Source organism: Labrus bergylta, chromosome 17, assembly GCF_963930695.1.
Source record: "Labrus bergylta chromosome 17, fLabBer1.1, whole genome shotgun sequence".
Lineage (NCBI taxonomy): Eukaryota > Metazoa > Chordata > Actinopteri > Labriformes > Labridae > Labrus > Labrus bergylta.
The window spans coordinates 14,254,900-14,269,653 of NC_089211.1; the positions used below are offsets into that span (position 1 = coordinate 14,254,900).

A 14,754-nucleotide genomic window follows, 5' to 3' on the forward strand; every position below is an offset into this window, starting at 1 on the left:
TCATACACACACAGAACAACTTTTCACGCACAATTGAGCATTTTGTTTTTCTTGAAAGAGAATAATTAATAATTATGTTAAGAACGTGGACCCATGTTAGCGGCATAGCTTTATGGGTTGCAGTATTTGTTAAATATTATTCTGGCAGTTGTTGCTTGGAATAAGACCTTCAGTATTGTAACAATACAATTTATCCTTCTCGCTTGTTATTACCATACTTAAATATTAGCCAATACTAATACCCTTCCAAAGCCAGCATGCTGAAAAAAATACACATCAACTCAAATTATTTTAATATGTGTAAACTACTTAGCTGATATGGATGTAAATTCAGTATGGCTTAGCCCAGTCCAACTGGTTACAGATACTGATTCTAATCTCTTGGCATTTACAGAAGGGATGGCCAAGAATAGCTTCAGTAGCCTATTTGGTATCCTTTACTAGCCTTAGTTTAATAATTAGCCTCAGCTATATCTATGTTTAGTACTTATAAGCAAGCCAATTTGGGCTGTGAACCTAACATTATGTTTGAGACGGCAGGATGCTAACATAGCCATTCTTAGCATGATAGCATTCAGCTCACAGCAACCCTTAATCTGATTAGCTTCACAGAGCTGCTAGCAAGACTGAAGACTTGCTAACGCTTTGATACTCAATATTTTTTATTAAACATTGTAGAGGATAGAGAGTGATGTAGTGCAGGATATACTCAGGTATACGACATAAGGTATATCGTGTATACCGACTCCTAAATCACCTCTGACTTGAGTCATTCAGTAGGCTATGCTGCATTTTCTTTTTCCTAGAATGGTAAAGGCATGACCACTCTATACTTTCTTTCTAATTGGCTTGTACTCATTCGTTTAGTTGGTTTGGTAACAATATCATTGTAAGCCAATCAGACGTAGAGTAGGGAGGGTCGTACTTTGCCATAGCTGTCCTCAAAAAAATCTACTAACACAAACGGAGCTGGTGGCGCCACTTACAGCTTCTCTCCCTTCATTATGTCAAAATACAAATTGAGGGTAGTCTGGGGGATTTCACCTCTGCACAGGTGTGACAGCGAACTTGGCAGAGGCATAATAGTCACAGCTGCCCCTATGAAAACGGTAATGCGCAGGCTTGTGTGACTTACATTACATGACATGTGTAGCTCAGCATCACATACAAACCCATATGATTTAAACTGAAACAGTGTGAATCTGAGTACTCTAACGCCTTGCTTTGTAACACGTTACCCCCATAAGCTGCTAAGGAACAAGGAGTAGATGACTCAAAATGATTAAATATATAGTGGTCTCACCGTATAGTTTGTGTGCCAACAATCTGCACCACTTCTCTGGCTGATGATTTTCACTTCCTGAATTTAAGCAGCAGAAGTTAAGCATCAATGTGTAAATGCCAAAGGCCCATTTTTAGTTGAACTAAATATGCAAGAGTAGTCTTACATGTAACTGTTTTTAACACAGGACTTTGCTAGACGGGCCTTTTTAAAAGAACATTTGATGAATAAATTAGGGTATACAGGAGAGTATACCTATTTCTCCTGGTTCAACTACACGACCAAGTCAACATAGAGCATGTGTTGCCTTATAAAACGTATTTATTATGAATGCATGTGCTGACATTTTTACTCCCCGCTTCCTGATTAAGTCGCTGCAGACAGCAGCGGTGTCAAACAGAGGAGCAACTTTTGACATTGACTGGGAGTGACGAGGCAGCGCAAGCAGATGTCTTCTTCCTTTTTTGCTTTGGGAGAAACAGCATCCTTGACCTTGTCACGGCTAATTTTAGGGCTCGGCTTATCACAGCGCCAATGTTTATATCTCCCATTACACACACACTGTCATTAAAGGAGGAACATGCTTGTAATTATGGGTGCCTTCAGCTGCAGGATCTTCCTGGGGGTTGTGTGCATACCTTCATGTAAACTCACTAAGGAGATGATGCAGTGCGTGTAGGAGATTCCCTTATAAACATGATTTTTTTTTTTGGCTAGATGTTGGTCTACATTAGGACACATTTGATGAAGAAACATCACACTGCTTAGCCCCCTACTCAAAGCTCTAGAGCTTCCTTTTCTTCCTCCACTCAAAGACACTGCAGCAGGCTTTAATTTTCTCAGAGCTGCTCCTTGCCACCTGTCTCTGTGCTAAAATGAGACTGTATTTTTTCTTTTCTCAGCTGGTCTTGGATGTCTTGGTCCCTGAGCCAGCGTGTGCCAAACATGATCCTCACAGCTGGTTGAACACAAGAGAGGAGGGCAGCGAGATTTTGGCCCCCGCCTGCCAAATCTCAGTCCTGTTCAACAATGCCTTTTGTTGCGCTCGGCTCATTCATGCACAAATACAAACACAAGGACACACACACGCACACAAACGTTAAATGATTCCCCAAAGCACACATGAGCATCACAGGGTTACTGATGTTTTCATTAACAAAATTAAGAAACAAATGCAACATGCATCCTCTGTGTCTCGGATAAAAGTAAAAGTTTGCATCTTTTTACTGGCTCATCACTAAATTTATCAGAGTGCCTCCACGCCCAAGTCTGCAACATAAACACCTATCATCCCATTAGATTAAGTGGAGAAGATGTCAGCTGCTGGGCCTGGCTCCAAACATTGACCCCGGTGCTGTTTCTTCCTCTCATGTCTTTGTAGCGTGCTCTATATTTCAGTGCTGTGTCTCCTGTAATACTTCATTCACCGTATTTCACCCAAGGTCATCCTTTATGTCTCGCTGCTGCTGTGCGCCTCCTCCGCCCGCTTTACAGTATTTACACACGCTTTATTGTATCCTTACAGCAAGTGAGTGAAGGTATCTGTTAAATAAGGTTAAAACAACACAACACAAGGGGATGTAAAACTCAGAGCGCGTTAAGATTTACACAACAGTCATAGCCGTGTTAACGGGAAGTCAGTGAAAGTAAAACATAATTTGACAGAATCTGTGCAGTTATTGATTGAGGCAGCATTTCTTTGTTCTCGCTTTGTGTGAAAGAAATCCTTGTAGCACAGCACAGCACCTCACCATAAACACAAAAAGCTGCTTCCAATATTTAACATTCATGCAATTGTTGTGTTGTTTATACTGCATGTGAAACACAGACGAATAAAAAAACACATTGTTATAGATGGAGAATATGCAACAAGATCCCTGTTAATGCTAATGTTAAAAATACTATTGAGATCATTCTTTAATATATAACTTTATGACAGTCATGGTTGCCACTTAATATTCTTTTCTGAATTCGTCAATCAGCTGGTTAATTATTTGATACTTGAATTATTTTGCTATAAGATCACAAAAGTGTTTCCCAGAGCTTTATTTTCCCTGGGCCAAAAATAATGCTCTAAGTGTCAGAGCAACATCAGGACATTTGGATTCAGTTCACAGTGTAATTAAAAATATAAAAACATGCAAATGATAACATGAAATGAGCTGTAAGAAGAGATTATTGGTGTATTTTCTTCAAAAATATATATATTTTTAAATCACTGAATCATCCACTGTAATGCTGAGTTTACTTCTCAGTGAATCAATTTTAAGATGATCAAATAGACTGTTAATTTAACTTTTCTCTCTCTCCCCCCTCCAGGCCGAGTTAACGGGCATTAAATGGCGCTGCTACTGTTTCCGCAGCGGAGGGGAGTACGGCCCAGTGATCTCGGCCCCGGCCCAGGACGACCCAGTCCTGCGCAGCTTCATGCGCTGCGTCCAGGCCAACCTGCTGTGCGTGTGGCGACGCAAGATCAAACCCGACGCCAAGGAGCTATGGATCTTCTGGTGGGGCGAAGAGCCCAACCTGTCAGATGTCATTCATCACGAGCTGGAAGGTAAGGCAGGCGAGATGGAGGGAGGGAGAGAGAGAGAGAGAGAGAGAGAGAGGGGTGAAGAATGAGGCTTGTATTTTAAGTCTGGTTTCAGGCTTGTCCAGACGATACACTTGGAGTAGATTTGTATCAAGTTGCAGATATTCATCGAGCTTTTGGAGATTTGATCACGTTTTATCACACTCGTTTTGTAGGCTACATTTTTTTCATATTTTTGTAGATGTTTTTTAATCATTCTTGCAGATTTGTATCATGATATGGAGGCTTTTGTAATTGTTAGAATTGCAGCTTTTAACATGTTTTTGCAGATTTAATCACATTTGCAGGTTTTTATCATATTTTGCATGTGTTTTGCGGATTGTATGTTTATCTGAAAAATCCTGTGTGTGAACATGAACACATACAGTTTATGGTGTACTCTATAGGCCTGTATGTTCTACTAGAGCTTCAATGTCTAACAAAGATCTGGTGTTCAGTGTTATGCAGATTGGAGCTGTTGATTGTGCTGCAGATTCATGCTGCGTGCTGTTTGTTTAAGACGTGTAGGGCACATTGATCTTCTTTGTTTGGAGAAATCCTTTATTCCAGCCTCATATAGAACATATCTAATGTGTTTGCTTTGCATCTCAAGTGTTTATATGCTGCTTCAGGACTATCACTATGATGAAAAACGCAGCAGCAGGATGAGATTTCTCCTGCCTGTATTTACAGCGTGTGTGTGTGTGTGGTTGTGTGGTTGTGTGGTTGTGTTGGTGAAAATTACACTTAGATATCTCACTGGAGAGAGTGCTTCTGTCAGCACTATTGTCCCTATTTATAGAAACATTTTCATTATCTCACCGGGCACGTGTGTGGAAGTCTAACATATCGACTAAGCCTGCAAGACGAGCAGAGCAGGAAACAGGAGAGGGATTATATTGGGTTTGGTTTAGCAGAACAACAGTCAGGAGGAAAGAAAAAAAAACAGGAATATTGAATGGAGAGGTTGAAGCGATAGTGAGAATTCAGTCTTCTGTTACAGTTAATGCTCACTTGATGTGAAAAGGCCTTTCAGGCACTGCAGCAGATATCTGACAGATGTTGTTACAGCTGCTGGGAGAGCCCTTTACTCAGACTCTGCAGGCATGTGTAAAAGAGAATGATACACTGTACACTTCAATGAAGTTTTGTTTGCGTCAATAACAGATATTTTTTTTAATTCCCTTCACAAAATACCCGAATATGTCTTTAATCATCTAATTCAGTAGTGTTTACATTCTTAATCCCACTCAGCTGTTTATATATTTATAAAGATGATTGTTGAGGATGGTAATGATGATTAAAATCATTGAATAACTATGGTGCACTATAGTGGCAGAAATAAAGCATCCAGAGCAACTTTGTATCACCTGAAGACATATCATATGCTTGTTAGAATGTAAAACACAAGTTCTCAGGAGGCAAGACATGATGTAAATAGGACGCTGCCTAAATACAAGATGGTTGATGACAAATGCTACATGTAATCGGATGTATGTACATCATCAACGAAGGAATTGAGAATATTGTATGCCAACGAGCGGAAACAGCTTCAATGTTTGAGGGGACATTGCAGCGGTCACATGATATGAAGGTCATCAACCCCGCCTGCTCATTAACGGTGAATTGTCCTTGAATAGTACCTGCTGTGTTCACACTTGTGCTCACCCAGAGTACATGTTGAAACTTTGATTTTTTTTTATGGAGCCGGCAGGAAAAGGTCTGTTCACACATGCAGCTCACCCAGTGAATTCCTGGACATTTTCATGAGTTTTGTGCATGTGCAAAAACGGCTTACACAGTGATGTAAAGGACGATTTACGACAGGGTGATGTGGGATTGTTAAATAAATTCAAGGATGTCAATCAAGTATTGTAGGATTCGCAACTATAAGTACATTTTAAAACTCCAACTACGGTACAAATAACTTTTAAAGTATAAAAACTGCAGTGTTCTGATTAATAGCATTTTGTTGATGCTGCTGATAAACAGTAGCACATAACTTTATTGCCTTTAAATGAATTAACATGGCAGCTGCCTAGTTCAGTAGAATCATGCATTTATAATTATTGACATAAACAACATTATTGAAAGCTCAACATCTAAATGAAAGTGTCACCCATCTGGTTTGTGTGATGACTGTTATGTGAGAAAAAGTCAATTATTAATTGAGTTGTAAAGGTATGTGTGTGTGCTGTTTCAACACCAGACACATAAATGGAATGCAGCCATAATTAATGTTATTCTTAACACATGTGCATTTCCCGCCATGACGTGTCAGAACACCTTCCAGGAATCAGGAAAGCGTTGTAAAAGTTAGACCTTAGATGGACCTTTATTCGAACATGTAAATTGGATGGGATGCTTCAGGTCTCGGTGGTTTTGTGTGTGTATGATAGCGATGGACCTTCAACCTGAATAGAGCTCATGCTGTAGACAGCGGTGTTTGTTTGAATCAAAGTGCTTCTGGTCTGAGGGCTTAATGACAAAATAATGTGTCTGAGTTGTGTCCGGTTAGAACAAGCTTTAGTCATAGCTGCCTGCAGACAGACTCAGAGACAGGAGGCACATCACATAAGCCAATGGCATGCTCAATAAAACAGAATGGTATAGCCTTCAAAGTGTGGATGTAAGTTATTGATTATGAAATAAAACAGCATTGTTTGTATTAAATAGGAATACAGATGCTGAGACATCATCTATACCCTGTGTTAATTGATAACATTAAAACGGTATGATTTCTCCTAGTTAAAATTACTTTTAACAGTTTTTATTTAAACCTTTTTGTACCCCCTGTGGACACCTACCATGTGAACGCAAGACAGGTATCAAAAATAACTATATTGAAATATTAAATTGTCGGTGATAGTCTTGTTTGCTTTCGTCGGCCTTATAGAGGCATCCATATTATTTTCAGCCAGTTGCATCTCAAGCTAATAACTCCTCACAGGAGCTTAAAAGATTACGTTTTTGTTGCTATTTACAGCTTTATGAATACAGATTTACTGAGCACAATTTTTTACACTAAGCACAATAACTTAATATAAAATGTCATCCCCTCTAAATAACCACGAGTGGAGTTTTTTTCTTCAGTGAAAGGTACATTAGACAAGGGAGTGTCAATGTTGACACCTTTTTTTGTAACTATAAATCATTTCATGAACTATAAAGACTGCAGACAACAACCCTGTTGTTTTTTTTAATGCTTTTCACCTCCACTGGAGTTCTCCAGGGTTCACTTCTAGGCCTCCCTGCTTTTCTTTTTCCAGCTCTTGCTTTACATCACACATCTATTTCTTTTTTGCTGCTCTGAATCCATCAGTATTCTCCCTTTACTGTCTGCACTCTGTCACCTGGGAACATGACACATGGGGACTAGGAAAGTTTCATCTCTGTTTTTGCCTCCCTGACATCTCCAGTCGAATGCTTGTCCGCCACCTCAAGCTCAGCATTGACAAGACTGAGCTGCTATTTCTCCTGCAAAAACCTGTGCAAGACCTCCCTATCAATACTGACAACAGTGGACTGACTTAGATAGAAAACTGCTGTGCAAGCCCAAGAACTGAACCTTCTAAATCTCCCAAGTCTGACTATCCACAACCACATTACTGCCCTTGTTTTTGTTCAAAATCATCTGAGACTTTTAGATTATCACTCCCTGTGTCTCATCCATGAAACTGCATGCCTTTATTTTGGCATCTGAGAGTTATGAAGGTTTTTTTACTCCCCACTAAAGGCTTGATACTGAAATGTGTAGTGCCTTGTGGTTTACTTGTGGTTTATGTTTTTTTTTATGTTTGATGATCCAAAAAGCCTTTCAAAATAGCATTTTTTTTAAGTCCATAAATCATGCCTTTCCACATTATTTGAACACATTTGAAAGCTATCTTAACATTCACAGACCCTCTATATCTTATAAAATGACTCTGTTACAAGTGTAACATGTGCGGTGCAGGCACTGAACCCTGCAGCCTTTACAGTGGGTTGGTGACTTATGAATTTCAAATTGTTCCGCTGTCACACTAGCCACAAATTACTCTGAATAAAAGCATCAAGCCGGATCACTAAAATGGAAACGTCAGTTTGGTTTGTCAGCCCTCAAAAATTGCTTGATTCTCAATGAGGCAAGAGTCCTGTAATAGGATTGATTATGGCTGAGGAGTGTGTGGGTGCAGCTTTATCTAGTTAGGAGTTTTTACAGCAGATAAAACTAAGGGCTGATGACTTTGATAACACCATAGGCGGTGCTCCTGTGTGCCACCAGAACAGCATGTGGTCAAGGTGAATGCAGGAGGAAGAGTTAGAGGGCCATTCAATTTAACACTGCATAGCAGGTGTTAGCATATTTATCTATGCTGTGTGATTAGAGTACTTTCATCAGAAGCTGCTTAAATATTTATTTTCTGCCTCCTCGTCAGATCAGTGCCACATTAAAGTTTTTTAAATGGTACGTAGAAATCATGTTTTTTACCTCAAACCATAGAAATAATCTCTCTTTCTCTATATATTTTTATACTGAGAGTCAGCGTCCACCAGCCTGAATTTTCCTTTTTCTTTTTCTTGAAACTGTACCGAAGCTGAGAGGAATACAAAGTAGGGGAAATCCAGCAGAAAAAGATTCTGACTGGAATCAATCCTAGCTGGGGGTGAATGTTGTTCCAGAGATGGAAAGTCTTAACCACACAGTCTCAGAGAAATTGTGTGCATACTTAATCCAAAAATGATCTAAAAACAACAACAACTAAAAGGCAATGGCTTTCAAAGCAATAGCGAGATGTTTAAACATTATATCTTTACAATATTTCTGCAGATCCCACCAATAAATCACCTTGTTATAGAGTTTTTTTTGTCTCTGCCTTGATTTTTTTTAAAGGATTTAATTTCTGCTCCTGGCAGAGTAACAAGTCAAATCGAGAGCATATGAGACAGGACTGAACTAAGAACCTAGTTTGTGCTCATCCTTTATCAGCCCAGTGGTTGGCTGCAGCAACAAAGATATGTGACCAACAAGTGGATTAGAGCTGCAATGCTTATGAGAAAATAATCAGAGATAATGGAATTAACAGACAGAAAGAGGGAGTGAATTGGACATGACTTCAGGCGCTGGGTTTTAGCAAGAAAAAAAAATAAGAGTCTGCCAAATGTATAATGTCTCAGTGTGTCTGTGTGAGAAAGCTGCAGCTGGGTGCTGCTGTGCCCTTCATACACAGAGCTTTGTGTCATATTTTGTGGAGCTGGAGGCTGTGTGGAGTGTGTACATGCATGTACACATCATGACAGGGTGTATGTGTGGCTAGAGTGCGGCTGTTATCATTCCTTGTGTGTGTCTGTAATTGGCCACGCGTGTGTGTGTGCGCCTCTGTGTGTGTGTGTGTGCGCCTCTGTGTGTGTGTGTGTGTGCGCCTCTGTGTGTGTGTGTGCGTATATGTGAGTGAGTGAGGGAGGGCTGGCAGAGGTCGCAAGGTAATTGTTCTGTGAAAAACTGGTTGCCAAATGTGTGTGTGTAGCGGAGCGCAGGAGGAAGGGCTAACCTCTGCCTCCATCTGTCCACGTCTGGCTGTGAACTCATAATCTGGCCTGTGGAGACGAACCCTCTTCACCAGCAGCCACCTGCTTCAGAAATACAGGTTACACCGAGGTTATTGCTGATATACATCTGCTGGCCAGGATGCCCATTTATTAATGAGCCGTGCATAATCTACTGTTTATTTCAAGAAAACAACCTAGTCTTTAGCATGTTAGCATAAAAATAGGCTTGAAATAGGAAAAATGTATTTACTATGTTGTGAGAATTTAAAGCTCCCGTGAGGAGTTTTCAGCTGGTTATGATTCAGAATGAAATTGGCACTGATGTATTTCTATGACCTAAAGAAGCAAATGGGACCATCAGCACAAATATTTTTAATTTATATATACTTGTTTTTGTGCACACTACAGAAGTAGATTTTTTTTTTTACTGAAATCAGGAAAGTTACCAGAATCATGAATGACAGTATTTTTAATTGGATTTAAACGTATTGCTTTATCTTTTTAGATGTTTATTCACTTAAGCCTCTAAATCGCTAAAATGCTTTTTCGATAAAGGTTTACAGTTGTTTATAGAAAATAAATTTTTAAAATTTCTGACATGAGAAGCTTTAAAACTATTTTTAGTTAATGAAGTGTTATAACTTCATCTGTTTTTCTTTCTCTAGTTATGGGCACTACAGATCAATGTGAAAAGGAGAGAAGAGCACAAGTAAAAAAATAACTGTTTCTCTTCTGTATTAATTTAAAAAAAAAGACGCAGTACATGTGAACTTTTAGAGACAATATTTTCACTCCTGTTGAATTACACCAGACACGAATCAGGACAGATACAGTTTCATCCTCTAAAAGTAAAGCATTGAAAATCCGCCTCATTAAAGGAATATGTAGACATTTTGCCGAATACACTTGCTGTGGTTTTATGCACATTGAACAAGAGAAGAGTAACTAGCGTTGGACTGATGTAATGGCAACACTATTACATGTTTATTGCCAGTATATCGACATTGTAAGCCCTGTCCTATTTTATGTACAACACATTTCCCTTGGAAACCTTAAAATTCCCCGATGAGTTTCAGGAAATAGAAACAGTAAAGCTTGTGAAGTGAGATTCTGTAGGAGTGGTAGCCTTCGCCCCTTTGTACAGAGGATTAAGTCCTCGGGAGCAGGTGGTCCGGGTTCGAATCCGACCTGTGGTTCCTTTCACGCATTATTGATCCCTCATTGCTCTCCCCCCAGTTTCTGAAGCTATCCACTTTCCTATCTTCTATCTCCTATATTTGAAGATGTTCTGTTGAGTTGATTTTTTAACCCTTGGACCGAGCCAGCCTGCTGTTTCCACATTTTCTTAAGTCATTTTGCTGAGTTTAATTCTCCCACTTCACTCTCTGCTAGCTGTAGCTTGTACTTAAGACAATTTTCAAGTGGAATACATTACCTCATCTAACTCATAAAAAAAAGTCCCAAATATTTCTAGTGCAGTTTTCCAGAGCAGGTGTGCACTTTATAGCAGCCTTGTGTTCCAATGACAGACATTTACACCTCTCCTCCTCAAAGCACTATCGTATCAGGGATGGATAAATTGTTTTGCTGGAGTGCATCTCACAAGCAGTTGTTTATTGAAGGGAGGCAGGTGTCCATTTCACCTCCATGATTTTGCAGCCAGGATTCAAATTTTAAGATCTGGGATGTAGGTGGTGTTATGTTGTGTTATGTAATCTCCCCTTCACCTCGTTCCTCCTCTTCACTGCTTTTTCTGTTGATATACTCATACTTCATACTTGTTTTTTTTCTTGAAATTATCGTAATGTCGCTAAAGTGTAAAATTGAAATGCAAAGAAAAAAAATTGCGCGTGATGCTACAAAAAGCTTTACAGCACTGCTCAGCAATGTGTCAGTGCTGATCCCGCATTCACAGAAGACACGATGATAGTTTTTCTGCCCACAGGTTTAATCAGGAAGCCTTTTTTTACGGTTATGACTTGTGGTCATAAAATTGTAAAGAGGAATTGGATGAAAGATGTTAAAGATTAACAAGTGGAGGGGCATGCGGGTCAATTAAAGTTTAAAAAAAAAAAAAAAAAAGCTGGCGGGATGTGAATGAAAGTGAGATAAAGCTGTGTGAATGTGGGGTAGTATTTTTCATTGACTCCCCTCAAAGAGGAACACTCATCTTTAAGACCAGCAACATTTTTTCACCTCTTGTTAATCAGCATGCATTAGGTTATATTAATACTAGGCAGTGTTAAATTGTTGCTTCTGATTGGTCCATTTCAGCATTTTAAGGCCTGTTATGTTATAACAGGTATATGATTTTTTTTTTTTTCCCTAAAATAAAATAATTTTCAAATCAACAAAATATTTTCTTGGACAAAATGTGTGTGCCAAATAAATGATTTCTCGCTGTGTGATAAATAGTGTAATGTACAGTGAGCCTCATGAGTTATTACACTGCTTTGCTGAATACTCCATTCTGATTGGTCCATTACATCATTCCAAGACTGTTGCTAACATAAGGCTGCACTAATCAGAGACTTTGAATGAGTAACTTGTATCATATCAATCCACTGAAAAGAGTCCGGTTAGTTTGTTGGTCGGTTTATTATGCGGGGACAAAGAGACAAAAACAGCCGGAAAAAAGCTTGAGAAGTTGTAACCAACAAAAAGCTTTCGGTTATGACAAATACAAATCAACAAAACTGAAGAAGGCACATGGAGAAAACACTAAACAGAACATGGGATACAACCGTGTTTAAAACTGGTGAATGGAACAAGAATGTCAACTGTCTGACGGTGATGAGTCAGAAAAACGCTGCTACATACAGATTGTTCACTTTTTCCCACTTCACCATCAGTGGAAATATTCAGTTTAACGTGAGTAATAACAGTCAGGTTAGGTCATCACAGATGTGCTAGTAAGAGACTTAGAAGAACTAACTCTTATCGTATCAGCAGGCAGAAAGAAGTAAGGAGATTTGATGTTGGTCTTAACAGCAAAGAAAAGGCAGGAGGTTGTAAAACTCTAAAGCCAAAGGATTCTATGCAGAAGAAAAACTATATATATATACAAACTTTCTATATGAATGAAACTATTTCCAAGTCCAAATTTAGTGTCAAATATAGCAAGTAAAATCCCTGTTGGTGTTCCTTTCAGCTATAAAAACTCAATCACTGAACAACATCTCTTTCTGATTGTACTATTACATTTTCCTTTAGTGATTAAAGTGAAATACAATGAAGACAAAATTAGCAATTTTTGAGGTTTTGATCAGCTAAGCACAAATGTGATTTTTTTTTAAATACAGCTTATTTCTCTTAACTGATTCAAATTACACCAAAAAAGATCTAAAAATGACGTCCAAACCCCTTTTCTGTGTCAACAAGTTTTCCTTGGCATCCATTCTCTCCTCTGACGCTTGCCTCTTCCAGTCATCTCTCTCTCTCTCTCTCTCTCTCTCTCTCTCTCTCTCTCTCTCTCTCTCTCTCTCCCTCCATCCTCCCCCTCCTCCTCCTCCCCTTGCTACTCCTCCTCCTTTCAGGCTTTGTTGTGCTTTAGTTTCTCTCTCCTCCCTCGTTTTTGGGGTTTGCTCTCTGTGATGTTAGGGGTGGCGCATGTCTGTTTGTGAGGACGCTCAGTTCCTTGGCAAATAAAAAAGGTTGGGGGGGGTGTACGTTTGCCAATCATGGCCTACTCCTTCTCTTTATTCCTCCAGGGTTTGTCTTATAGGAGCAGCTCTCAGAAGCAAAAAAACTCAAACAGAGGGAATGAATAATTAGCCTGCCATTTTTTTTTTTTTAAGCTTGAATCAGGAACTAGGTCGCTGGCTGACACATGTCTCAATAGGGAAGAGGCAAAACCTATGGAGGTTATAAGAAGAAATGCTACCTCACCTAATGAGAGGCAAAAAGAAGACACAAACATTTAACTTTTTTTTTAACTTTCATTTTTCTGTCTGGCTTTGGATCGTGAAAAAGTGAGTCACATGAAAGCAGCGATTCCATGATAGCAAATTAAAAAAAAGCTAAAAAAGAGGAGGAGGGCCAGGAAGAAGGAGACGAAGGGAGGGGAGAGATACATGTAGAGGGGGGAGAAAAGGGAGGGGAAGGAGGAGTGTGTGTGTGTGTGTGTGTGTGTGTGTGTGTGTGTGTGTGTGTGTGTGTGTGTGTATGACGGGAATTCATGCTTCAAAGAGAAGAAAAGAAAGTGGTTTGTTTGGAGGGAGAGCAGAACATCTGCGATTCCTCTTTGGGCAGTTAGATATGCAGTCGGTTTGTTGTGCCGCACATGTTCCTCTTTTTTTTGGGTCTCTTATTTGCCATCCTGCCAGTAAAAAAAATAAACACTTATTTTTTTAAAAATTGGTCACTTCACACCTCCTGTTCACATCTTTCTCATCTCAAAATCTGTGAGAAAGGATCAGTCTGTTCTTTTTCACTCTGACGGGACGGACAGACGTACAGTAAGCTGTCGCAGATTAGCTTTGCTGCAAAGAAGAAGGAAAAAAGTGTTTGTGGAGGGGAAAACTTTTTCCTTGGGCTTTTCCTTGACAGACCGGGAAAGAAATAAACACAGAGAAGAGGGGGGAAAAGTGAGCTAGGAAACCAGAAATGAACCAAGAAGACTGAGAATGGGAGGGAAAAAATTGCCTCAGTCATGTTTACTTGTCTGTAAATTCATGGGGAAGGACGGAAGATTCTCTGATTTCCTTACCCCCTCCTCCTCCTCTTCTTCTCTCCACCCCTTATGGGTAGTCAGGGCGTGGCCTGTGACCTCCTGACCCTGCTTTGGGGTTTGTGTGTTTGTGTGTGTGTGTCAGTGAAAGAAAAAGAGAGAGATGACATGGTAAAGGGTGAAGTTTCCCAGCTGCATGAAACAAGGGTGGGGGTGTGCGTTTTTTTTCCTTTCGAATGCTTTCAGTTTGGGAAGGGAAGCTGCGAAAGGAAGGACTGAGAGCATTTTTGTACGTGTAATACAGAAAAAAAGAGAGGGAGAAGATAGAGTAGAAGAAGAAGAAATAGCAACCACAGGAGGGAAATGACAGAATACAAATGGAAGGGTGCAGATGTTAAAATGTGAGAAACAGAGTTTGGAGGTGGGGCAAACTGGGAGATGGTGGGTGGAGGGAGGGGAGAGGAAATAAGAGAGAGAATGACATTTCTGTTTTGTGTTCAAGATCAACAAACTAGTGCTATACGATACTATACAGGTGGTTGGGTATCCCTCAAAACAGCTCTTTTATGTTGTTTGCGCTGCAGCTCATCACTAAGGCAACTTTATTCCATGTTTAAGTCAAAAAGAGAAAAAGAAGCCTTTATGTCTCAATCTGGAACTATAACTGTCTTTAATTGGATAATTCTGAATAACAACAAACAG

The 14,754-nt window shown here is 39.6% G+C and overlaps 1 protein-coding gene across 4 annotated transcripts in view; it reads left to right on the forward strand.

Moving 5' to 3' along the window:
• LOC109981152 (mediator complex subunit 13L) overlaps positions 1–14,754 on the forward strand; it is an 81,402-nt gene that overhangs the window by 16,410 nt on the left and 50,238 nt on the right. For all 4 annotated transcript variants that reach the window (XM_065965372.1, XM_065965373.1, XM_020629812.3 and 1 more), the window contains exon 2: positions 3,602–3,839. In XM_065965372.1, the coding sequence (XP_065821444.1) occupies positions 3,602–3,839 (238 nt within the window). The remainder of the gene's footprint in view (positions 1–3,601; positions 3,840–14,754) is intronic.